At 38.6% G+C, this 24,441-nt stretch overlaps 1 protein-coding gene across 9 annotated transcripts in view; it reads left to right on the top strand.

The window, feature by feature from the left end:
* The window catches only part of Aff4 (ALF transcription elongation factor 4), a 71,621-nt gene that overhangs the window by 24,780 nt on the left and 22,400 nt on the right, over positions 1 to 24,441 (top strand). For 7 of the 9 annotated variants that reach the window (XM_090320767.1, XM_090320768.1, XM_090320769.1 and 4 more), the window contains 7 exons: positions 907 to 1,689; positions 4,008 to 4,055; positions 7,816 to 7,902; positions 14,379 to 14,415; positions 16,416 to 16,464; positions 22,270 to 22,324; positions 23,587 to 23,624. In XM_090320767.1, coding sequence (XP_090176893.1) covers positions 907 to 1,689; positions 4,008 to 4,055; positions 7,816 to 7,902; positions 14,379 to 14,415; positions 16,416 to 16,464; positions 22,270 to 22,324; positions 23,587 to 23,624 — 1,097 coding nt within the window. The remainder of the gene's footprint in view (positions 1 to 906; positions 1,690 to 4,007; positions 4,056 to 7,815; positions 7,903 to 14,378; positions 14,416 to 16,415; positions 16,465 to 22,269; positions 22,325 to 23,586; positions 23,625 to 24,441) is intronic. The other 2 variants (XM_090320771.1, XM_090320773.1) reach the window with 2 other exon arrangements.

Raw genomic sequence — 24,441 nt, 5'->3', positions numbered from 1 at the left:
ATTCCTGGTAGCATCTTATTCTTAACTCATAAATCACAGAAACACGATGATTATATATTGCTTGGTTTCACGGAATTTTTCTTTCTGTTCCTAACTGTTAACATTGACTTACAGGTTGTGAAATATATATATATATATATATTTTTTTTTTTTTTGCCAGTCCTGGGCTTGAGCTCAGGGCCTGAGCACTGTCCTTGGACTTTCTCAAGGCTAGAACTCTACCATTTGAGCCTCAGCACCACTTCTGGCTTTTTCTATATATGTGGTACCAAGGAATTGAACCCGGGTCTTCGTGCATGCTAGGCAAGCACTTTAACCACTAGGCCAAACTTCCAGCCCAATTGTGAAATATTTTGAATAGTTTCTAAAATGTGACTGTTGACTAATCTGCTGTCCTGGAATTTAATTGTGTATGAGCAGATTCTTTTCTTGTTTCTCAAAGCCCCATTTTCCTGCTGTTTACTGGTTTAAAAGCAAACAAGCAGAAAACAGGACCAAAATTTTTACTCCATGTTTTTTCCTCCTAGAATCCATTTTATGTATTTTCCAGTGCCCTAGAGAGTATTTTCATTTACAGGGTTGTTTTTAGATACCTAAATGAATTTTATTTCATTGTGAAAATCATATGTTTGAGAGCTGGCAGTATGGCTTATTGGTAGAGCATTCACCTAGCATGTGAGAAAGGCTGTAGGTTCAGTCCCAGAGCCATTAACAACAGTAACAATAACAAAAACATACAAGCACCCAGACACACGTCTGGAGTTTGTTTCTAAATGTTAACTTCAAGATGTGAGGTGAAGCTTCCCTTTGGAAGCATCTTTTTCAATTCAAAGTTAGGAAATCAGTTTTAGAAGTATATTTTATTTCTGATTATGCTAACATAATTTTATCTTACATTTTTTGTAGACTAGCAAAGAAGATAAATTATCAAGTCGTATTCAGAGTATGCTTGGAAACTACGATGAAATGAAGGATTTCATAGGAGACAGATCTATACCAAAGCTTGTTGCAATTCCCAAGCCTACAGTACCACCAGCAGGAGATGAGAAATCAAACCCAAATTTCTTTGAACAGAGACATGGAGGTTCTCATCAGAGTAGTAAATGGACTCCAGTAGGACCTGCACCCAGCACTTCTCAGTCTCAGAAACGGTCTTCAGGCTTACAGAGTGGACACAGCAGCCAGCGTACTAGTGCAGGTGGTAGCAGCAGCACTAACAGTAGTGGCCAGAGGCATGACCGTGACTCATATAGCAGTAGTAGGAAGAAAGGCCAGCATGGATCAGAACACTCCAAATCACGATCTTCAAGCCCTGGGAAAACCCAGGCAGTTTCTTCATTAAGCTCTAGTCATTCCAGGTCTCACGGGAATGATCATCATAGCAAGGAACATCAGCGTTCCAAGTCTCCTCGGGACCCTGATGCCAATTGGGATTCTCCTTCCCGTGTACCCTTCTCAAGTGGACAGCACTCGAATCAGTCTTTCCCACCGTCTTTGATGTCAAAGTCCAGTTCAATGTTACAGAAACCCACTGCTTATGTTCGTCCCATGGATGGACAAGAGTCCATGGAACCCAAGCTGTCTTCTGAGCACTACAGCAGCCAATCCCACGGCAACAGCATGACTGAGCTGAAGTCCAGCAGCAAAGCACATCTCACCAAGCTGAAAATACCTTCTCAACCTCTGGATGTAAGTCACACATTTAGACCTTTTTAACATCATGGCTATGTGAAATAATTAGCCATGAAATTTCTGAGTAAACTTGCAGCCGCCTTTTGCCCATAATAGTAAGGAGTACAAAGTTTAAAGGTAGACAAAAAATTAAAGTTTAAAGGAAACCCGAGTTGACTCCCGACTGGATCCATAGAATTGTAAGCTTCCCCTCTTGAGAAAACGGAAAATAAGTTATTGATGGCTTTCAAATATTCAAAGACAAACCTTATTACAGATAAAAGATAAAAGTGTAGTCCGCCAATATCTTGGGTTTTCTGCTCTTGATTTTATAGTATAATATACCTTATTTTCTTTTGTTTAAAAAGACAACACCTCTGTTCTTATCGTAACATTCATGAATAAGAGATGAGTTGTGGGTCATGGTGGTAAACGGTGGGACTTCTGAGTCTTTGAAGATGGTAACATTGTATAGTTTGGGTGCTTTTGTGCTTTTTCTCTGATTACACATCAAAGATTAGGACAGTTGTGAAAGTACATGTAAAACATAGCATTTAAAATAGCCAAAGAAATGAACACTTATTATGAAGTAATTTGTGAATAATCTTTCTTTTCTTTTTTGCCAGTCCTAAGACTTAAACTCAGGACCTGGGCACTATCCTAAGCTTCTTTTGCTCAAGCCTATCCTAGCCCTACCACTTGAGCCACAGCGCCCTCTCTCTTTTTTTTTTGTTTTAATTCAAGTCATGAGGCTTGAAATCTTGCCTGGGCGTTTTGTCCTTAAGCTCTTTAGCTCAAGGCTACCCACGGCCCTATGCCTTGAGCCAAGGCACCACTTCCAGGTTTCTAGTGGTTAATTGGAGATAAGAATCTCATGGACGGGCCGGGAGTTTGGCCTAGTGGTTAAAGTGCTTGCCTAGCATGCATGAAGACCCGGGTTCGATTCCTCGGTACCACATACATAGATAAAAGCCAGAAGTGGTGCTGAGGCTCAAGTGGTAGAGCTCTAGCCTTGAGAAAGTCCAAGGACAGTGCTCAGGCCCTGAGCTCAAGCCCAGGACTGGCAAAAAAAAAAAAAAAAAAAAGAATCTCATGGACTTTAGTGCCGGGGCTGGCTTTGAACAGCTGATCCTCAGATCTCAGCCTTTTGAGTAGCTAGGATTACAGGTGTAAGCCACTGAGCCCCGCCAGCTTTTTCTCATTATATGGTACTGAGGAATCGAATCTAGGACTTCATGCATTCTAGGCAAGCGCTCTACCACTAAGCCACATTCCCAGTCCTGAAAAACTCTTTTAAGTTAGCAGAATTATGGATTTTTATCGTGACATTTTATTGATACACAAAATTTTATCTTCTGATGTAGTTTGTGCAATAAAAATAATAAAAATGTAATAACAATAGCCAAAAATCATAGCTTATAGCTCAAGTGATAGGAGAGAGACCTTAAGGATATTTAAACTACTGTTTTAAGAACATTTAAGTATCCTTCCTGTGGCTTTAGGAAACTCTGTTATGTTTATCATCTAATTACTCCCCAGAGAATAATAATGGTAATTTGTTCTTTCTTTAAACAGTACCATCTTAAGGGTGAGACTTGAGCTTTCTGATTCCTATTTGTGCCTTAAAATAGCCACTTTACCTTCTGTGATTTAAGAAAGACTGTGTAAAATGTCTGTTGTGTTCAGAATCGGTCATCTTTTCAGTAAGACTCATATCACCCTGCTTATTCATGTAAAATGATAACTCAATATCTTGATAGATTTTGTATTAGATTAAACTTGTGAATTTTTTGGTAAGCTGCTCACCTGAAAATTGTATTGTAATATTAAATTTAGGCATAGGAAATGTAAAAAGAAAGAAAGAAAAAGAAAGTAAAAAGGAAGAAAAAATGAAAATATTTTCTGAGCCTTGTAATTTGGTGATTAAGATTTTTCAGTACTTAAAAATGTATGGGCTGGGAGTGTGGCTTAGTAGTAAAGAGCTTGCCTTGCATACATGAAGCCCTGGGTTTAATTCCTCAGTACCTCATAAACAGAAAAAGCCAGAAGTAACACTGTGGCTCAAGTGGTAGAATGCTAGCCTTAAGCAAAAGAACTCAGGGACAGGGCCGAGTCCCTAAGGTCAAGCCCCAGGGCTGGCCAAAAAAAATGTTTAGGGAAACCAGTCCTAATATTCTAAATAGTGTTCTGATTTAGAGTAGGGTTATCATTAGTAGTACTTCTTTAAATTTTATGATCTTTCTAGTTATGTTTTTTAATACTACATAGTAAATACTAAAAATCTAATAAGTTACTTCAGATCTAATGTGGGCTTTCTCCCCTCCCTCTTTCTTAAGGCATCATCAGCTTCTGGTGATGTGAGCTGTGTGGATGAAATTCTTAAAGTAAGTGTTAAAAGAATAATGTCAGTGTTTTTATTTATGATGCTCTAGCATCATAATTACCCTTCTTGGATCCATTGCTGCTTCATGGCCATTCTCTGCCTTTTATAGTCACCTGGCAATGACCCACCATCTTTTGCTTGCTTGAGATCTTGCCGGAAATGTTTGTTTCATTTGTTTTGCTGAGAGGCTCAGGTGGCTTGTTCGTTGTCTGTTTATTCACCAATTGGTATATTATTTGTTGTCCTTTACTACTGTAAACAGTAAATATAGTTTGGCATTCTGAAAAAAATTACTCTTCTTACACATGTACATCACAAAGGATCTAAAGCAGTGCATTATGTGTGTATTATATACAATAATTGACTGTTTTTCTTGGCTTCCAAGTCCCATGGTTTATATATTTGCCTTTGGAGATTTGGCTTTGTTTTTAAATAAAACAAATTCTAGTCTTGACAGTTTACTTTGAAAAGAGGAAGAAATCAAATATAGCTGCACTTCCTCAGACTTAGCCATTTAATAATCTGAAGTACTGAACAAGCTCAACAGTTACTAGTCAAATTATGCCAAAATTAGCCTGCTTCATAATTTGTACATTATGGTCAAATTGTACAATAATTTGAGTACTTGCATTTGGAGTCTTCATTAGATGCATTTAAAAATCTGCACATGACAAAAGGCTATTCTCCTGTTGGAAAAATACGAAGTCTAATAGTGCAGTGACTTCTATTAGGATAAAAGTATCAGGCACTGTTTTTTTGTGAGCTCCTGAATTTTTTTTGTCTGTACTTGTATTTCACCGTGGATTCCTTTGTGACCTACATGCTTTAAATGCTTTCATCTTTTATTTTTCCATTTTTTAGCTCATTAAAATCTTCTTTTACCTCCACCATTTTGTTGAACTTGTTTCTCTAAGATCATTATCTTTTTCTTCATCTAGGCATTTAAGTTGGGCCCCCCCCCATTTTTTTTTTTTAACTGCTGGCTGTTAAATTTTTCCTGCTGGAAATAAATTGAAGTAGGTTTGACTGTTGATATGCTCCATTGTTTTTATGTCCCAGCTGCTTTTCCGGTCTTTCTGCTTGTTTGTAATCCTTGTAGCTTTTCTTAAATATGGGTGCCTTCTGTCCGCCTCTCCCATTTTCTTTCTGCGCTTTGGTCTACGTTTTCTACCATCTTTGGCTTTATTTGTTAGACGGCTATTCAGTATTTCTCTGTTGCCTTGGTCTCTTTTGGGTCTTGATTTATGTATCTTAATTGCTTTTTGCCTGGGCTTTTATTTTAATTTCTCTCTGCTGCTTGTGATTCAACATGTCTAAAGCCATATTGAAATCGGTTTTTCTATTAGCAGTGTCATTCCTCATGAGTATAAGTATAGAATTCTCATGTTCTATAGCATCACCAAACTAGGTGTGGACTTTGAAATTCCCATTCTTTTCTTTCCATTTCTGCCACCTTGAGCTTCAGTACTTATAAGAGTTTTCACTTTTTTCTGTCTGCAGATTCTCTTGGCTCATTTGTTTTCTACATTGTTTTCAGATTCTTACATACCTGTCTTCAAAACTTTTTTTTTCTTAGTATTTTTTAGTGGCACCCTAGGACCACTATTCTAAGAAAGAATGACATCCAAATTTAACACTTGCCAGTCCTAATCTTTCTTCCTACCGATGGACCAATTTCATTAAACCATACACACGTTATGTTCTTTTACTTAATTAAGTTTCCTTGGAATGTTTCTTCTGGTTGTTTCATTTCTTCTTCTAGATTGGTTTCCTTAGACACCTTATAAAATCCTTTCCCCCATATTAGACATATTAATAACTCTTTGAATCCACAACCTGAAAATTTTAGGTGTCATGTATATGAAGTCTAAGGAGTTCTCCTGAATCCTCACTAAGGCATGAAATTTTAGCACCTAGAAGATATTCTTGTGTTTAATTATCTCTTTGATCTTACTGTGTATTCCATATTTTATAAATACAGGCCTTGACATAAGGCCTTGAATGTTTTAGATACTGAGTCACTTGGTAATAAATTGTCAGTTAAGAGTACTGTAACATTTCAGATACAGAATGCTAATAACCAAAACCCAAGTATATTAGTTTCTTTTCCCTTTCTCTTTCCCTCTCTGTGGTGTACCAGGAACTGCAGATCTATTCCTCCTTTTTTTTTTTTTTTTTTGGTCAGTCATACAGCTTGAACTCTGGGCCTAGGCACTGTCCCTGAAGTCTTTTGCTCAAGTCTAGCACTCTGCCACTTTGAGCTAAGTGCCAGTTTGGGTTTTCTGGTGGTTAATCGGAGATAAGAGTCTTGCAGACATTGCTACCCAGGCTGGCTTAAATCCTCAAGATCTCAGCCTCGTGAGTAGCTAGGATTTCAGACGGGAGCCACCAATGCCTGGCATCTTCATTTTTTTTCTCTCTCTCTTTTTTTTTTAACTTTAAAACAATTTGTAGTTCAAAAACCCCCGTGATGAAAAGTTTAATTTGAAACAGATGCGTATTTATGGGAATTTTTAATATATCAATGAAAAACATGCTAATTCAGCACCCTGTTATATGTCAAGCACTGGAGATAAAGTGAAGGTAATGACTATAGTTACATCCTTTGAGCTGACCTTCTAGAGCTAGACGTAAGAATAGTAAGAGCATTGAGTAAAGAACATGTGACTATTTTAAGAGGTTCTAGTAGAGACTGTATCAAATGCCCTGTTCCTGCCCTCTTTCCTCATTCTGTTGTCCAAAGGTAGTCAATGTTAATTATTACTAGGACATAAATTATTGTTTGTATTAGTTACTGTGGATACCATTTCATATCAGTTCAGTTTTTTATTTTAACGTCTGCTGTTTGGTGTTTCATTGTATGGATGTCTGCTAATTAAATACTGTACTGTTGGATACCTGTTTTGTTTCCTCCCCACCTCCCCACCACTTTGCAAGTGCAAGCCCCTGGAATGTGTGGTTGTAGCTATCAGATAAATTCCTAGATAAGCTACCACCTTTAAAAAAAAAAATCCACCTTATTCTAAATCTCATCATTTCCTCCCCTGCTCTTTAATATATACTTCTTTACCTTATTCAGACCTCACTTGGACATATATAACATAATTAGGCAAAAGACATTGAATGAAGTCATACTTAGGGTTTTGCTTGTCTGCTTCCCTCCTTATGTGCTGCTGGAGTCTCTTTTCTGGTTTTCTCGGCTCGTGGGCTATGTTGTCTGATTTCTTAGGATGAAATTCTGTGTGTCCATTATTTTATAAATATATAACCTTAAATAAGTATTTTTTGTACTTTTGATTTATTTCTCAGTAGAGCTACAATAATAATGTTATCTGTATCATAGCATTGTAAGAAGTGAATAACAGACAAGCAAAATACTTAGCATAGTGTGGATCAATTAAAGGAACATAGTAAATGTTAGCTGTTATCATTATTCTCAACCCTCCATTCCCATAGCAAACTCTTCTTTAGTAGTGTTTTATTATGTGCCTTGTATTTGATACAGGCCGATTTCTATAACTCTTCAGAATTTATCCTAACTGCACATTCCTTACAGCAAGTGAGCGCTTATTTACCATCCAATTAACAGCCCCGTAGTGCCTTGCACACAGCTGTGCTTTATTAGTAGATATTGACTAAATAAGTATCATTTTAAAGGAGCAACCATAAAACCAGCATTTATAAATACAAATCTGGTTTTTAGCAATATAGTTTTTAATCCTTGACCTGGTTGAAAACAAACTGTAATAATTACATTTCAGGAGATGACGCATTCATGGCCTCCCCCTCTAACGGCTATTCATACACCATGCAAAACAGAGCCTTCCAAATTTCCTTTTCCAACTAAGGTAAGTAAATAAACTCTATCTTTAATAATATAAGAAAACACTAAATGGCTCACCTAAAATGTAAGTTCAAAATTATCTTGCATTCCCATTCTGATGGGAACTAGATAAACGATAACTAAGTTCAGAAAGTGAAAACTGCTATGAAGAAATTCAGACAAGGTAATGGAAGAGAGGGCATCATGGACTGAGGTATTTAAGAAAGCTTGGCAGGCTGTATTGGGGGAGGAACACTGATAATTACTCCAAAGCATTACAGTTTTCTAGGCCAGAGATGGCCAGGTCTTCTCAAAGCATTGTTTTAAGGAACCCCTTTATGACGATCTTAAAACTATACTATAGGAAGATGTTCTGTGACTAATACAATAGTTCCCAGCCAACCTCAAAATTTTCAGGTTAAATTTATACTCAGAGAATACACAAATGAATTCTCTTTGTGAGAATTTGACCAGAGCTCCTAATTATAGCTTTTCCCTCATTCCTGTTCTCCATCTCACCAAAGCTTCTTTCATGTGTACTTTTGCAAGTCTTTTTATATGAACTTAGATACATTTATATGTAATTATGTGTGTGGAATCATTACATATAAGCATTTCCTTACTTATTTTCTTTCTATTGTTATGTATCATTGTCAGTAATAGCCTTAGGAAACTTTCCATATTACTACATATAGAGATAGTGTAACTTTACATAGAGATTTTAAAGTATAATTATATCCCAGTTTATTTGCCCATTAATATGGTTTCATTTCTGTGAACATTTCTTTAGTGACTTTTGTGTGTGTGCATCTTCTTGTATATGTGTTTATTTAGGGTTTAAAACAAATCAAAACTGTTGATTAAAAAGTATTATACACTTTGAAGTCTGTTGTCACCCATTTGTAACATTACCTGTTTATTGTCCCTTACATACATACCAGTGTATGATACGATTAAGTACCAATCTTTCTCAAGGCTGGTGCTCTGCCACTTGAGCCATAGCACCACTTAGGACTTTTTCTATATATGTGATACCTAGGGAATTGAACCCGGGCTATCTTTTTGTTTTGTTTTGTTTGGTTTGGTTTGGTCATGGGACTTGAACTCAGTGTCTTGGCACTGTCCCTGAGCTCTTCTGCTCAAGGCTAGAACTCGACCACTTTGAGTCACAACATGACTGCTGGTTTTCTGGGTGGTTAATTGGAGATAAGAATTCCAGGGACTTTCATGCCCAGGCTGGCTTTGAACTGTGTTTCTGATCCTTAAATCTCAGCTTCATGAATAAGTGGGATTACAGGCATGAGCCACCAGTGCCTGACTTATTCTTGCTTTTTGTTGTTGTTGGTGGTGGTTTGGGGGCTTGAAATATGGCCCTGGGTGTTGTCCCTGAGCTCTTCAGCTTGAGGCTATCTCTCTATCCCTGGACCTGGGCACTGTCCCTGAGCTCTTCAGGTCAAGACTACAGCCCTACCCCTTGAGCCACAGCTCCACTTACAGTTTTCTAGTGGTTAGTGATCCTCTGTTCTCAGCTAGCACACTTCCTGTTTTTGAGTGGTCAGCTGGAGTTGAGTCCCACCAGAACTTTTTCTGCCTGGGCTGGCTTTGAACCACAGTCCTAAGATCTCAGCTAGCTTTCCTCTTTTTTTTCTTTTTTGCCAGTCCTGGGGCTTGAATGCAGGGCCTGAGCACTGTCCTTGGACTTTCTCAAGGCTAGAGCTCTACCACTTGAGCCTTAGCACCATTTCCAGCTTTATTCTATGTATGTAGTACTGAGGAATCCAACCCAGGTCTTCCTGTATAATAGGCAAGCACTCTACCACTAGGCTAAACCCCTGGCATCCCCACTTTACTTTTAATGAATAAAACCTATTCCTTTTTTTTTTCCTTCAAACTTGGGATTTTTAAAGTCTTTTTACTTTTTTTTTTTTTTTTGCCAGTCCTGTGACTTGAACTCAGGGCCTGAGCATGGTCCTTGGGCTTTCTCAAGGCTAGCACTCTACCACCTGAGCCACAGGTGGATTTTTTTCCTTTTTTTTCTTTTTCTCTTTTTTTATTGTTGGGGTAATTTGTAGAGGGATTAGTTACATTTGCCAGGTGGTAGGTACATTACTTCACATATATTGATACCTCATATTTTTGTCCCCATTTCCCTTCCCCCACCCCTTCCAGCTTTTTTTCTATATATGTGGTACCAAGGAATCAAATCCGGGTCTTCATGTATGCTAGACAAGCAGTCTACCACTAGGCCAAACTCTCAGCCCTGGATTTTTAATGTCTTTTTTTTTTTTTTTTTTGCCAGTCTTGGGCTTCAGCTCAGGGCCTGAGCGCTGTCCTTGGACTTTCTCAAGGCTAGAGCTCTACCACTTGAGCCTCAGCACCACTTCCGGCTTTGTTGTATGTGTGTGGTACCAAGGAATCGAACCTGGGTCTTCGGGCATGCTAGGCAAGCACTTTAACCACTAGGCCAAACTCCCGGCCCTAGATTTTTAATGTCTTAAAGAAGCTTTTCCTCCCAGAGTCATAAACATATGCTCTAATTTTTTGATCTCTGGTTTTCATTTTACTTTTTGTGTTTTTTTGGTTTCTGTAGTTTGAGACAGGGTGTTGCCATGTATGCCCCCCACCAGGCTTCGCAAGTGCTAGGATTATAGTCAGATACCACTATATGTTTGTTTTTATGCAGAATTGTCTTTCTGAGCAATATGAGGTAGAGATATAACTTTCTACTAATGTACTATACTACTTGCTTATTTTAAGGCTTTTTTTTTTTTTTTTTTTTTTTTTTTTTTTTGCCAGTCCTGGGGCTTGAACTCAGAACTCAGGGCATTTTCCTTGGACACTTTTTGCTCAAGGCTAGCACACTGCCACTTGAGCTACAGCACCGCTTCTGGCTTTTTCTGTGTATATGGTTCCAGGGAATTGAACCCAGGGCTTCGTGCATGCTAGGTGAGCACTCTACCACTAGGCCACGCTCCTGGCCCTTGCTTATTTTATAAATCAGCTTTATTTCTACATATAAAATGTACCTATAGTTAATGTGCAATCTTGAGTTCTGATATGTATCTGTATAACCATCATCATAATCAACAATTAGGATATTTTATTTGTTTGTTTGTTTATTGTGGGTCATGGGGCTTGAACTCAATCTGGGTGCTGTCCCTGAGTTCTTCAGCTCAAGGCTACCACCCTACCCTTGAGAAGGATATTTTTTAATCACCCCTGATTCCTTCATGTCTACTTTATTCTTATCACTATCCCATTGTATTTCTGGATGTTTTGTGTCACTGTACTTAAGTGTTTTATTTCTTTAGCCTTTCATAAAAATGGGATCCAAGCTGGGTGCTGGTAGCTCATGCCTGTAATCCTAGCTGCTCAAGACGCTAAGATCTGAGGATCACAGTTCAAAGCCAACCCAGGAATGAAAATCTCCAAATTAACCACCAGGAAACATGAGTAGTGCTGTGGCTCCAAGTGGTAGAGGACTAGCCTTGAGCTGATGAGCTCAGGGACAGCACCGAGGCCCAGAGTTCAAGCCCCATGACCAAGGTACTGTCCCTGAGCTCTTCACCTCAAGGCTACTACCATCCTACCCTTGAGCCAAGCCCCACTTCCCATTTTCTAGAGGTTAATTGGAGAGTCTCAGGTCCTTTTGTGCCTGGGCTGGCTTGGAACCTTGATTCTTAGATCTTGGCCTCCTGACTAGCTAGGATTACAGGCCCGAGCCACCGAGCTGGCTACAATGTTTACTTCTTTTGTATGTTTCCTGTTTGACAGATGATTTTGGAGTTCTTCCAGGACTTTTTTTTTTTTTTTTTTTTGGTGCTAGGGATGGAACCCAGGACTTGCGTGCTACATATACCATCAGCTAAGTCTGTAGCATCATCTCAGTCCTTGAATGCGTGCGTGCGTGCGTGCGTGTGTGTGTGTGTGTGTATGACTGTGTGTGTCCTCAGGCTTGAACATGGGATTTGGGTCTTTTGTGCTCAAACTACTGCTCTACCACTTGAGCCACACAACTCTGGTGGTGATTAATTGGAGATGAGTCTCACAGACTTTCTTGCCAGAGCTGGGTTTGAACTGCAATTCTCCAATATCAGCCTCCTAAATAGCTAGAATTACAGATGTGAGTCACTGTCTCTCAGCTTCAGTTATTTTTCCCAGATTTCCTTTATGACTAAAGATATTAAACTTTTTTTCACATATTAGCCATTTGTTCTTGAGAATTGTTTTATTTATTTGCCCATTTATTGATTGGGTGTTTTTTTTTAAGTGTTGATTTTTGAACTCTTTATGTATTCTGTATATATTAATCCTCTACTGAATAGAGGAAATATCTGGCAACGTTTCTCTTATTCTGTATGCCATCTCTTTATACTGGTAATTGTTTCATTTGAACATGCAGAATCTTTTAATTTGATGAAATCCCATTTATCAATCCTCTCTCTTATCTCTTGAGCAATTAGAATCCTGTTCAGGAAGTTGTGGCCTATGGCTATATCTTCCGGGGTTTTTCCATAGCTGTTTTCAAAGTTCCAGGTCTTACATTGAGGTCTTTGATCCACTGGAATTGGTTTTTGTTAGGGTGAGATAAGGCTCTACTTTCAGTCTTCCACGTGTGGATATTCTGTTTTGCTAACACTATTTGTTGAAGAGACTTGTTTTTTCTCCAATATATGCATTTGACCTTCCTATTGAAAATCTGATGGCTCTAATAGGGTGGATCGATTTCTGGGTCTTCTGTTCTGCTCCATTGGTATACATGTCTGGTTTTGCACCACTATCATGCTGTTTTTGTTAACTAGGGATCTCAGTTGGAGTTGAGATCATATATTGTGGTACTTTCAGCATCGCCCTTTTCCTCTCTCCTTTCCTCAATTTCTCCCTTGCTTTTGACAGTACTAGATGGTTGAACTCACAGCCTTATATTTGCTAGATTGGTGAAGTACCATTTAGTGAAACCATCAGCCTTATCTTCCATTGAAACAAGGTCTAAGAAATGAGTCTACTGCCTGTGCCGCAGTTCACATACGTTTCCATTTCCCATTGTTGTTAGGACCACAGGTACCTGCCACCTTTTCCAGCATCCCTTTTAGATAGACTTTTCTTTTTTTGCCAGTCCTGGGCTTGAGCTCAGGGCCTGAACACTGACCTTGGACTTTCTCAAGGCTAGAGCTCTACCACTTGAGCCTCAGCACCACTTCCGGCTTTTTTTTCTATATATGTGGTACCAAGGGATCGAACCCGGGTCTTCATGCATGCTAGGCAAGCACTTTAACCACTAGGCCAAACTCCTGGCCTAGATAGACTTTTCTGTCTGCACTATCTTGGAACCATAGACCAATCTCAGCTTTCTGTGTACCTTAGGATGACAGTTGTATACCACTGTACCCAGCTTTGGGTTGAAGGATTTCAACTGTTTTTTTGTTTTGTTTTGTTTTGTTTTTGTGCCAATCCTGGGGCTTGAACTCTAGCCTGGGCACTGTCCCTGAGTAGCAGCACTTCCAGCTTTTCCTGAGTAGGTTATTGGAGGTAAGAGTTTTACGGATTTCCCTACCTAGGCTGGCTCTGAACCATGATCCTCAGATCTCAGCCTCCTGAGAAGTTAGGGTTTACAGGCTTGAGCCACCACCAGCTCCTGGCTCATACCTTTTTTTTTTTTTTTTTTTTTTGCTTGAGCTGCCTGGTAACCTGAATTCTCCATTCTTGTCCTCTCACGTACCTTGGATTATAGGCATGAGCCACTGGCAGTGCTCAGCTATTCCCAAAGTTTTGGATATTTTTTTTAATGCTAGGGCCAGGGCTTGAACTCAGAGTCCAAGCATACGTACATCTTTGTGTCATCACTGGGGCTTTAACTCAATGGTCTTGGGTGTTGTCCCTGTGCTTTTTTTGTTCGAAGATAGTACTCTACCACTTGAGCCACAGCTCCATTTCAGCTTTTTTGCTGGTTAATTGGAAATAAGAGTCCCACAGATTTTCCTACCCAGGCTGACTTCAAACTGCAGTTCTCAGATCTCAGCCTCCTGAGTACGTGGGATTACAGACACGAACCACTGGTTCCCGACTCAAGCATATTTTTTAAATCACGAACTTATTATTATTTTTTTTTTTGGCCAGTCCTGGGCTTGAGCTCAGGGCCTGAGGACTGTCCTTGGATTTTTCTCAAGGTCAGAACTCGACCACTTGAGCCTCAGCATCACTTTTGGCTTTTTCTAAGTATGTGGTTTCAAGGAATCGAACCCAGCTTTTCGTGCATGCTAGGCGAGCACTCTACCATTAGGCCAAACTCTCGGCCCTCACGAACTTATTCTTTAGGCCTCTAAATTAGGTTATTAGTACCATGAATGTTATTGAAAAGAAATAAATAATGACAAGACTATTAGGTGGCTTAAAGTTTCTTTTTCTGTACTTGAATAATTTGTGTTCAGTTTAGAGCATTTGCCACTAAATGAACACTTCTCTTGATATTATTTTGTGTAACTTTATGTTCTCCTTTCTTAGGAGTCTCAACAGTCCAATTTTGGCCCTGGAGAACAAAGTGAGTATTTGTTTTCCTCTGGTTTTTCAAAGTTGAGCTCTTTATTGACCATTTGATTCACATGGCCTTGGCTTACGTTGCTCTAAACAATTTTTGTGTGTGTCTTACTCTAATTTTGTGGTTGCTAAGTGATAATGGGTTGAGATGCTAAATCTTAGTTTGCTTAAAGAATCAAAAAGTTACAGGTTATTAGAAATGAAAGTAAATGTTATAATTTAGACTAATATTTGACAGTTCATTAATTCAGGTTAATGGAGACCTCTTCAGCTCAAGAGCCATTTTTCTTTCTTCGTACTTTGTGGAGCTTCTTGCTTCTATGATGTCAGTACTCCAGACAAAAATGAGTCACTTTTCCTGGCCATGGCTCTTCCTATGCCTGGGTATTCCCTTTTTCTGCATCTTCTGGTTTGTTGTCTTCTACAAATGATCTCTCTGAAGAACTTGAGTAGAAGATATCTTTAGGGGATTTATATATGGTCCCAAGAATATCTGTAGAATAATAAGGTCAGGAAACATTGCAATGTCTTAACTTTGCCAAACAACTCAGATTATTTTGCAAATAACCTCTTAAGTAAGGTAGACATAATCAGTTTTAAGGTAGGTGGGAAAATGAAATGTGGAAGTGTCTAAATTATCCATTTTAGTGCTGTCTTGCAGCTATTGTTATAGAAAAAAAGAAACTTGACACTGAGTTTTGTTGTTGATTTTTTTTGGGGGGGGGGTAAATTTGATTATTTTTGGTTTTTTGGTGATGATGCAAATTGAAGCCAGGACCTTGGGCCTGCATGCTGGGCAGTTCTACCCCTTGAACTGAGCTTTTTCAAAAAAATTGTTCTTAAGACAGGATTTTGTTACCTAAGCCCAGACTGGTCTCAAACTTTTGATCCTCTTACCTCGAAATAGCCTGGATTATGGGAGCCTAGCTGTTGTTGATATGCAGAGAATAGCTAGCTATAGATAAGAATATTTAAATTTTCTCTTTTTTTAAAGAATGTGTCATATTCTACCACATTCCCATTTTCTCTTCCCAAAGCTAACTATAACAGATGAGATCAATGAGCTACATCTACTCTTAATACCTTGTGGCCTTCACGGAACTTATTTTAACTCTAGTTTTCAGTATAAAGTACACTGTTTCTTTTCTTTTTTTTTTTTTTTTTGCCAATCCTGGGCTTGAGCTCAGGGCCTGAGCACTGTCCTTGGACTTTCTCAAGGCTAGAGCTCTACCACTTGAGCTTCAGCACGACTTCCGGCTTTTTTTCTATATATGTGGTATTGAGGAATCGAACCTGGGTCTTCATGCATGCTAGGCAAGCACTCTACCACTAAGCCAAACTCCCGGCCCCTAAAGTACACTGTTTCTATATGAAAGTATCATACCTTATTTAACTAGTCTTCTACTGATGGACATTTATTTTCAGTTTTTGCTTTTAAAACTATTCCATTATAAAATTCATGTATATCAATGTGTGACTTTTCAGATATACCAAATATACCTGTCAGGTATGTCAGTAGCAACATAGATAAAAGTATTGATAATATTATCACATTACTTTCCAAGAGGATTGTGTAAGTTTATAGTGAGCATGATTCTCTCCACCACATGCCACATTGTTAGGCTTGAATATGTTGCCAATTTGAGGGCTGAAGAATTAAACTGTTGTGACTTTTTTTTTTTCCTCTCAATTTTTGGTTGATCATGGGGATTGAACTCTGAGTCTGGGTGCTGTCCTTAAGCTCTTCAACTTGAGGCTATCGCTCTACCGCTTGAGCCACAGAGCCATGTCTAGTTTTCTTGTGGTTCATTGGAGATATAAGAATCTCATGGACTTATTTGCTCAGGCTGGCTTTGAACCATAATCCTTAGATCTCAGCCTCCTGAGTAGCTAGGATTACAGGCATGAGCCACCCCACCCGGCCTGTTGTGACTTTATGGGTAAATATTTTGCATTCTAAATAGTCCAATTAAGTTTCTCATTTCTACATTGTTTTTGTTCTAGAAAGATACAACCCTTCTGCTAAAACTTCAAATGGGCACCAGTCAAAATCGTAAGTTTATTGTTTAATGATTTGTCTTTTGGGCTAAAGTTATCTGTAATATTTGAATATACTAAGTGATATGTAGAAATATTTTTTGTATATATTTACTTTAATGCTTCTGAACAACAAACTCAGGGCCTTGCGTATGATAGGCAAGTGCTTCACCATGAGCCCATCCTCAGCCCTATTTTTTTTGGCCAGTCCTAGGGCTTGAACTCAGGACTTGGTCACTGTCCCTGAGCTGCTTTTGTTCAAGGCTAGCACCCTACCACTTAGAGCCATAGCACCATTTCCAGCCTTTTCTGTTTATGTGATACTGAGGAATAAAACCCAGGGCTTCGTGCCTGCTAGTCAAGCACTCTACCACTAACCCACATTCCCAGCCCTTTATTTTTATTTTTTTGCTGATCCTGGGGTTTGAACTCTGGGCCTGGGTACTGTCCCGGGGCTCCTTTTGCCACAGCACCACTTCTGGCTTTTTCTGTGATTAATTGGACATAAAGAGTCTCACAGATTTTTCTGCCTGGGTTGGGTTCAAACCCCGATCCTCAGATCTCAGCCTTTTGAGTAGCTAGGATGACAGGCAGGAGCCACTGGCACCCAGCTTGGTTGTGTCTCTTTTCATTGTTCATATTTAATAATGAAGTTGTGGACTAGGTTTTACTGCAGGAGCATAGATAGATAGGCAGAGAAATCAAAGTCTGACCCTGACTCTGGACAAAAACACAAGATCCTTCTGAAAACTAACTAAAGCATAACTGGTTGGAGGCCATGACTCAAGTGTTAGTGCATTTGCCTATCAGGCCCACAGCATTGGATTCAAGTCCCAGTTCTGTGAAAAAAAGGTTTTTGGTGTTTTTTTTTTTTTCTTTTTTAAAAATTATTATTATAAGGGTTATGTACAGAGGACTCTTTTTGGACATTCACCCCTTCCCTCACTGCCAGTTTTCTCCTCTCATCCTCACCAATATGTTGTATAGTTTTCAGCATGGTGTCTAGTGAGCACCACTGCTGCATTTTTTCACCTTTTGTCCCTCTGTTTCTATGAAAGAATATAGATATATGTCTTTTTAATTTTTTAAAATTTCATTTGTTTTTATTTTTATGTGGGTCATGGAGCTTAAACTTCACCTGGACACTGTTCCAGAGCTCTTCAGTTCAAGGCTATTGCCCTAGCCTTGACTAAGCCATACTTTCTGTTTTCTAGAGGTTAATTAGAGATAAGAGTCTCAGGTCCTTTTGTGCCTGGGCTGGCTTTGAACCTTGATCCTCAGCTCTCAGCCTCCTGAGTAGCTAGGATTATAGGTGTGAGCCATCCATGCCCAGCTTTCCAGCTCTCCCCGCTACCCCCCAGTCCTGGGGCTTGAACTCAGGGCATGGGCATTGTCCTTGGGCTTTCTTCAAGGCTAGAGCTCTACTACTTGAGCCACAGCTCTACTTTTGGTCTTTTCTACATATGTGGTACCAAGGAATCGAACCCAGGTCTTTGTGCCTGCTAAGCAGGCACTCTTCCCACTAGGCCAAATTCCCAGCCCCTCCTTGGACACTTTTTATTCAAGGATAGCACTCTGCCACTTGAGCCACAGCACCACTTCTGGCTTTTTCTATGTATGTGGTACTGAGGGATTGAACCTGGGTCTTCATGCATGCACTCTATCACTAGGCTACCCTCCTGGCCCAATATATATATTTTTTTCTGGGTCAGTTGTAGGGCCTGGACCTGGGTGCTGTCAGCTTAAGGCTAGAGCTCTACCATTTGAGCCATAGTGCCACTTCTGGTTTTCTGGTGGTTAAATAGTGATAAGAGCTTCAGGAACTTTCATGCCCAGGCTGGCTTTGAACCTCAGTCTTCATGAGCCATCAGTGCCTGGTTGAAAGAATTTTATTTTTTTGTGAGTCATGGGGCTTGAACTCAACCTGGGCCTAGGCTATGTCCCTGAACTCTTCAGTTCAAGGCTACTGCCCTATCTTTGAACCAAGTCCCGCTTCCCAGTTTCTAGAGATAAGAATCTCTAGTCTTTTTGTGCCAGGGCTGGCTTAATCCTCAGATCTGAGCCTTTTGAGTAGCTAGGATTACAGATGTGAGCCACTGTGCCAGCTTAAGAATTATCTTTTAAAATAGTATTTTTTCCTACTATGCTTTTCATATAGCCAGGAAACATTGTATATTAAAGCAACATAGTTTGTATTGTTTTATTTTGTAGGAGAAACAGGAATATGTATCACAGGGTAATAGAGTAGGATCTTTAGATGATAATAAATTCCAGCATAAAGGATCACTACTTGAATTCTAGAGACCACACACTTTACTGATAAGGTTCTAAAGAAAATGGCCACAGGAGTCAGGTGCTGTCTTCTCAGGAGGCTGAGATCTGAGGATCGTGGTTCAAAGCCAGCTTGGGCACTACAAAGCCCATGAGACTCATCTCCAATTAATCACCAGAAAACTGGAAGTGGAGCTGTGGCTCAAGGGATAGGGCAGTAGCTTTAAGCTGAAGAGCTCAGGGACAATGCACAGGTCCAGAGTTCAAGCCCCACGACCAACAAAAAAAAAAAGTGGCCACAGGGGCTGGGAATGTGGCTTAGTGGTAGAGTGCTTGCCTAGCATGTATGAAGCCCTGGATTCAATTCCTTGGTATCACATAAATAGAAAAAGCTAGAAGTAGTGCTCAAGTGGGAGAGTGCTAGCCCTGAGCAAAGAAGCTTAGGGACAGTGTCCAGGCCTGAGTTCAGTCTCCAAGTCTGGCAAAAAAGAAAAAAGAAAGAAAAGAAAAGAGAATGAAAGCAAAAAGAATAAATGGCCACAAATCCAGCTTTCTTTGCTATACTCAAACTATACTGATGACTTTAGACTGGTATCTTCTTTAGCTGAACAAAGAGAAGAATTGAGAGTGAAAATATATGAAGATCTATACTACTGAAAAATTCATTAGATATATACAAAGAATGAATGCTGCCTACCATGTATGTGCCCATTGCTTTAGTTGCTGAGGGAACAAAAGCATTCAGGACATGGGGCAGTCTGGTGAAAGCTTTGACATATTCACTTATGTAAACAGTTTCATTGAGTTGCCATTATTAAATCATAAGGGCTGAGAGAACTCACAAGTTGGTATATTTCCTTACAGGAAACCAGTCATACAGATGCACTCAGCCCTTGTCCAAAGGAAAACTCTTCTTTTTTTTTCCATCTGATTTAATTGAGCCAGTTTAAATCACCTTCTATAATTTTATATCCATCTGGTTACTTTATTTCCAGGTGATATTTTGTGTAATTCTTGGAATTGGGGGTCAGATTTAGAAATGCAGCTTAAACATTGAGGGATAGTACAAATAGTTATTGGAATGAAAGAAGATTTCCTTCCTACTAATTGAAGATCGATGAAATTTAAAAAGGAAAGGTAATGGAACTACTAGTAATGAGAAATTAAATATTTTTCTAGTTGCATTTCTCTTCTAAACTTTGTGTTAAATTTTTTTTAAAGGAGTGTTTTGTTGTTTGTTACTTTTGGTTTTAAAGTTTGTTTTGATTTTTTAGCTTCAAAGAAAATAGAAATATGTAATTTTATCTTCAGAAACAATACCATAAACTGTCAGCTTATAGAAACTGTGTGTGTGTTTAAAACTGATTTAAAGAGTCAGGAACAAATGGTTATCCTTGTAGTCTTAGCTACTCAAAGAGGCTGAAATCTGAAAGTCTGTGAGACTTTTTTTGTGTGTGTGTGTCTGAAATTCACGTTAGACTTTTTTTTGTTTGTTTGTTTTAAGTTCTTTTTTAATTTAATTTTATTTTGTTTTTTATTGTAATTAATAAAAGGGTTACATGATATTTGCCAGATAGAAGGTGCATTAATTCACATGAGACTCTTGTCTTTACTACCCAAAAAAAAAAAAAAACCCAAACAAAAACAAAACAACAACAAAAAAACGAAAATGGTACCAGGTGTGGAACTGTGGCTCAAAGAAATGATAGATTGCTAGCCTTGAGCAAAACAAAAGACAGGAATAGTACCCAGTCCCTGAATTTAAGCCCTAGGATGGGGACACACACACACACACACACACACACACACTCACAAAAATTGGTTTCTGCAAATTTCTCACCTTAAACTGTTATTTCCATAGAAGGTACTTTTGTCTTGCTGGGCATTTCTGAAGTATAACTTTGGCTCTTTGGAGGGGAACACAGATATGTCAATATCCATCTGATCATAAAAAGTAGTATTTATTGAAATGAAATCCATGAAATGGAAACAACAAGTGTTTTGGTTTTTTTTTGCCAGGGACTTACACTCAGTGCCTGGGCACTGTCCTGGACTTTCTCAAGGCTAGCACTCTATCATTTGAGCCACAGCACCACTTCTGGCTTTTTCTGTGTATGTAGTAACAAGGAATCAACGTAGGAGTTCATGTATGCTAGGCAAGCACTCTACCATAGCCCATGCTCCCAGCCAATAAGTTTTTCTTTTTTCTTTTTCTCCTTTTTTTTTTTTTGGTAAGTCATGGGGATTGAACTCTCAGTCTGGGTGCTCTCCTTGAGCTCTTCAGCTTAAGGCTACGCTCTACCACTTGAGCCACAGAGCCAGTTTTCTGGTGGTTCATTGGAGACATAAGAGTCTCACGGACTTTTGTGCCCAGGCTGGCTTTGAACCATGATCCTCAGATCTCAGCCTCCTGAGTAGCTAGGATTACAGTGCCCAGCCCATGAAGGTTTTTCTTTGTTGCTGTTTTTGTTTTGTTTTTTTTTTCCCTTGTTTATCTGTTTTTCAAAGGGTAAGGGAGATGGCCCAGAAATGGAGGGACAAATGCAGCAGTGGTATTCCATTAGACACTGTGATGACAATACAAATTATGGGTGGAGATGGGAAGAAAACACTAGGAAAGAGTGAGGGAAGGAGTGACATTGTCTAAAAGGAAATATACTCTACCTGACTGATGTATCTGTAACCTTTATAATAAAAATTAAATAAAAGTAATAATTAAGGTATTGACAATTACCTATTTAGCAATTGTATAAATCTTTTTCGTTTTCTTTTTTTTTTTGCCAGTCCTGAGACTTGAACTCAGGACCTGGGTACTGTCATTGGGCTTTCTCAAGGTTAGCATGCTATCATTTGAGCTACAACACCACTTCTGGCCTTTTCTGTGTATGTGGTACCAAGGAATTGAATTCAGAACTTTGTGCATGATAGGCAATCACTCAGTCCTTAGGCCATGCTCCTGGCCCATAGCAATCTTTCTTTATGGAACATTGGAGATAAAATTAAGTTTAGAGCTTATGAATTGTTTAGAATTGGATATTTAGAATTAGATATGTATGTGTATGTCTGTGTCTCTGTGTGTGGTGCTTCTTCAGACTGAACTTGGCCTTACATTTGTTAGGCAGCTCTACCATTAAGCCACGATAACATGGTTAAATTCTTTCCTTGCTCATTTTTACTATGTGAACCAAACACCACTTTTTTTTTTTAATGTGCCTGTGGGACTGGGAACGTAGTTTGAGTGGTAGAGTGCTTGCTTAGCATGTATGAAGCCTTGGGTTCACTATTCTTTAGTTTTTCCCACTGAAGACTGGCACTCTACCACTCGAGTCACAGCTCTATTTTCTGACTTTTTGGTGAGTCTCACAGACTTTTCCTGCCTGGGCTGTTTTTGAATCTCGCAATCTTCAGATCTCAGCCTCCTGATTTACCAGGATCACAAATAAGCCATTAATGCCTGGTCATTGGTAGAATTATTCAGATTTAATACTTGGTTATACCATGATAAACTGTTCCAAGAATAATAATATTCCTTTTTGCTTTTTCCTTCTAGTATGTTAAAAGATGACTTAAAACTAAGCAGCAGTGAAGACAGCGATGGGGAGCAGGTTTGTGTCCTATGTAGTTTTAACAGCTTCACACATAATTTTCATTCATGTTTTATAAGACGATTGAGTAATAGATTTATGGCCCATTTATATAAAATAAATTTTTTATAAGCTTTTTGGATTAGAATGTTGTAATTTTCTGCTCTTTTATGTGTGTGCTGGCACTGGGTCTGGAACTCAGGGCCTTGAACTCACTTGAGTTTATCTCTCATACTAGTAATTGAGCCACATCTCTACTTTAAGCTTTTTATTGGCTAATGGTAGGTAAGTCTGCTCCTGCTTCCTCTAAACCTCTATCCTCAGATCTCAACCTCTGGAGTAGTTCGGGTTATAGGCATAAGGATTAAGTCACTGGTACCTAGTTCTGCTCTTTTAACTTGCCTTATTTTAAAAAAAAATTGACCTAGATACATAAGGCCACATAAGATGAGGCTAAATGAAAGGACCTCCAGAAAATGGAAACAAGAGCTACATAATGTATGATTGTTGTTCTTAATGTATAATGTTATTTCTTAGCTCTTTTGCTGTCCCTTGGTTATTCTTATATTGTTACAGTATCTTACCTTGTTATCTGGTATATTGTATATACGTTTATTTGTTTATTTGAAATAGGAAAAGAAAGGGGGAAAACAAGATGATTGGGAGGGGGTGGGAGGAGGAAAGTGGAGACACATGATAAGGGGTATCAAGGTATGTGAAGTAATGCACCTTCTATCTGGCGAATATAACTGTAACCCTTCTATTAATTACAATAAAAAACATTGACTTTTTCTTAAAATGTATTGTGGGTCAGAATGTACTCATGAAGCAGGTTATTAACAAAAAATATTAAGAAACTTAAAAAAAAAAAACTTATCCTAGCATTTCAATTACTCTTTAGCTTAAAATAGAGCACTTTTTTTTTTTTTTTTTTTTTTTTTTTTGGTGAGTCCTGGGTCTCCAACTTGGCCTAAGCACTATCCTTGGGCTTTCTCAAGGCTAGAGCTCTAGCATTTGAGCCATAGTACCACTACTAGCTTTTTCTATATATGTGGTACTAAGGAATCAAACCTGGGTCTTTATGCATGCTGGGCAGATACTATACCAGTAGGCCAAACTCCCAACCCCTAAAGTAGTGTATTAGTTTTATTCATATTTTTATTATATTATTTTATATTAACACTGATCCATGTTAAAGAAGCCATTTTTTTTGAAGAATTCAGATATTTATATTAAGCAAGTATTATTCTTTCACAAATTTCCTTCTTATATTTTAACTGTAGGATTGTGATAAGACAATGCCAAGGAGTACACCAGGAAGGTAAGTTTCTTTTTATTTTCTGTTTTATTTGAAGTACTAAAGTTAATCTAATTAACTTTGTAGTTGTATATAAAATATGCATATCTGGGCACCAGTGACTTATACCTGTAATCATAGCAACTCAGGAGGCTGAGATCTGAGGATCACAGTTTGCAGCCAGCCCTGGGAGGGTGACCCTTATCTCCAGAACCACCAGAAAACCAGAAGTGGTGCTCTGGCTCAAAATGGTAGAGTGCGAACTTTGAGCAAAAAAGATCAGGGATAGTGATCAAAGCCCTGAGTTTAAGCCCCATAATTGACAAAAACAAAAATAATAAAATAAGTATGGTCAATTGTGATCCTAAGCATACATTTCTGTAAGTTAAAAATCATTAAACTGTCCACTTAAACTAAATTAATTCTATGCTATCTAAATTACTTATTTTCACAATAATACCTAGATAGCACATGAGAGGCACTGAGGGCTTTTTACTTGCTAGACAGTCAGTCATCTTATCACCTGAGCCATACTTTCAGTCTTCTTTTCTTGGCGCAGGCCAGTTGAAGCTATGGTTTTTATTTAAATTTCCTGTGTAACTGAGATCACAGTCGTACATCCATTTCTGTTGTTTGAAATGGGATCTCATGAACAAACTGATCTTAAGCCTCAATTTTGATCTCAGCCTCCTAAATTCCTAATGATTACAGAAATAAGCCACTTTGCCAACTAACGTAAGAAACATTTAAAGGAAAATGTGTTTTATTTATAATGAAGTCTAGGTTCCTAGAATTATAACAACTTATGTAAAGACTGTAAATAAAATTACTTTTCAAATTT

The sequence above is a fragment of the Megascapheus bottae genome, chromosome 29, assembly GCF_031878675.1.
Source record: "Megascapheus bottae isolate mThoBot1 chromosome 29, mThoBot2.hap1, whole genome shotgun sequence".
In the NCBI taxonomy this organism is placed as follows: domain Eukaryota; kingdom Metazoa; phylum Chordata; class Mammalia; order Rodentia; family Geomyidae; genus Megascapheus; species Megascapheus bottae.
The sequence above is the reverse complement of the archived record's forward strand: the minus strand, read 5'-3'. Positions and strand labels throughout refer to the sequence as shown.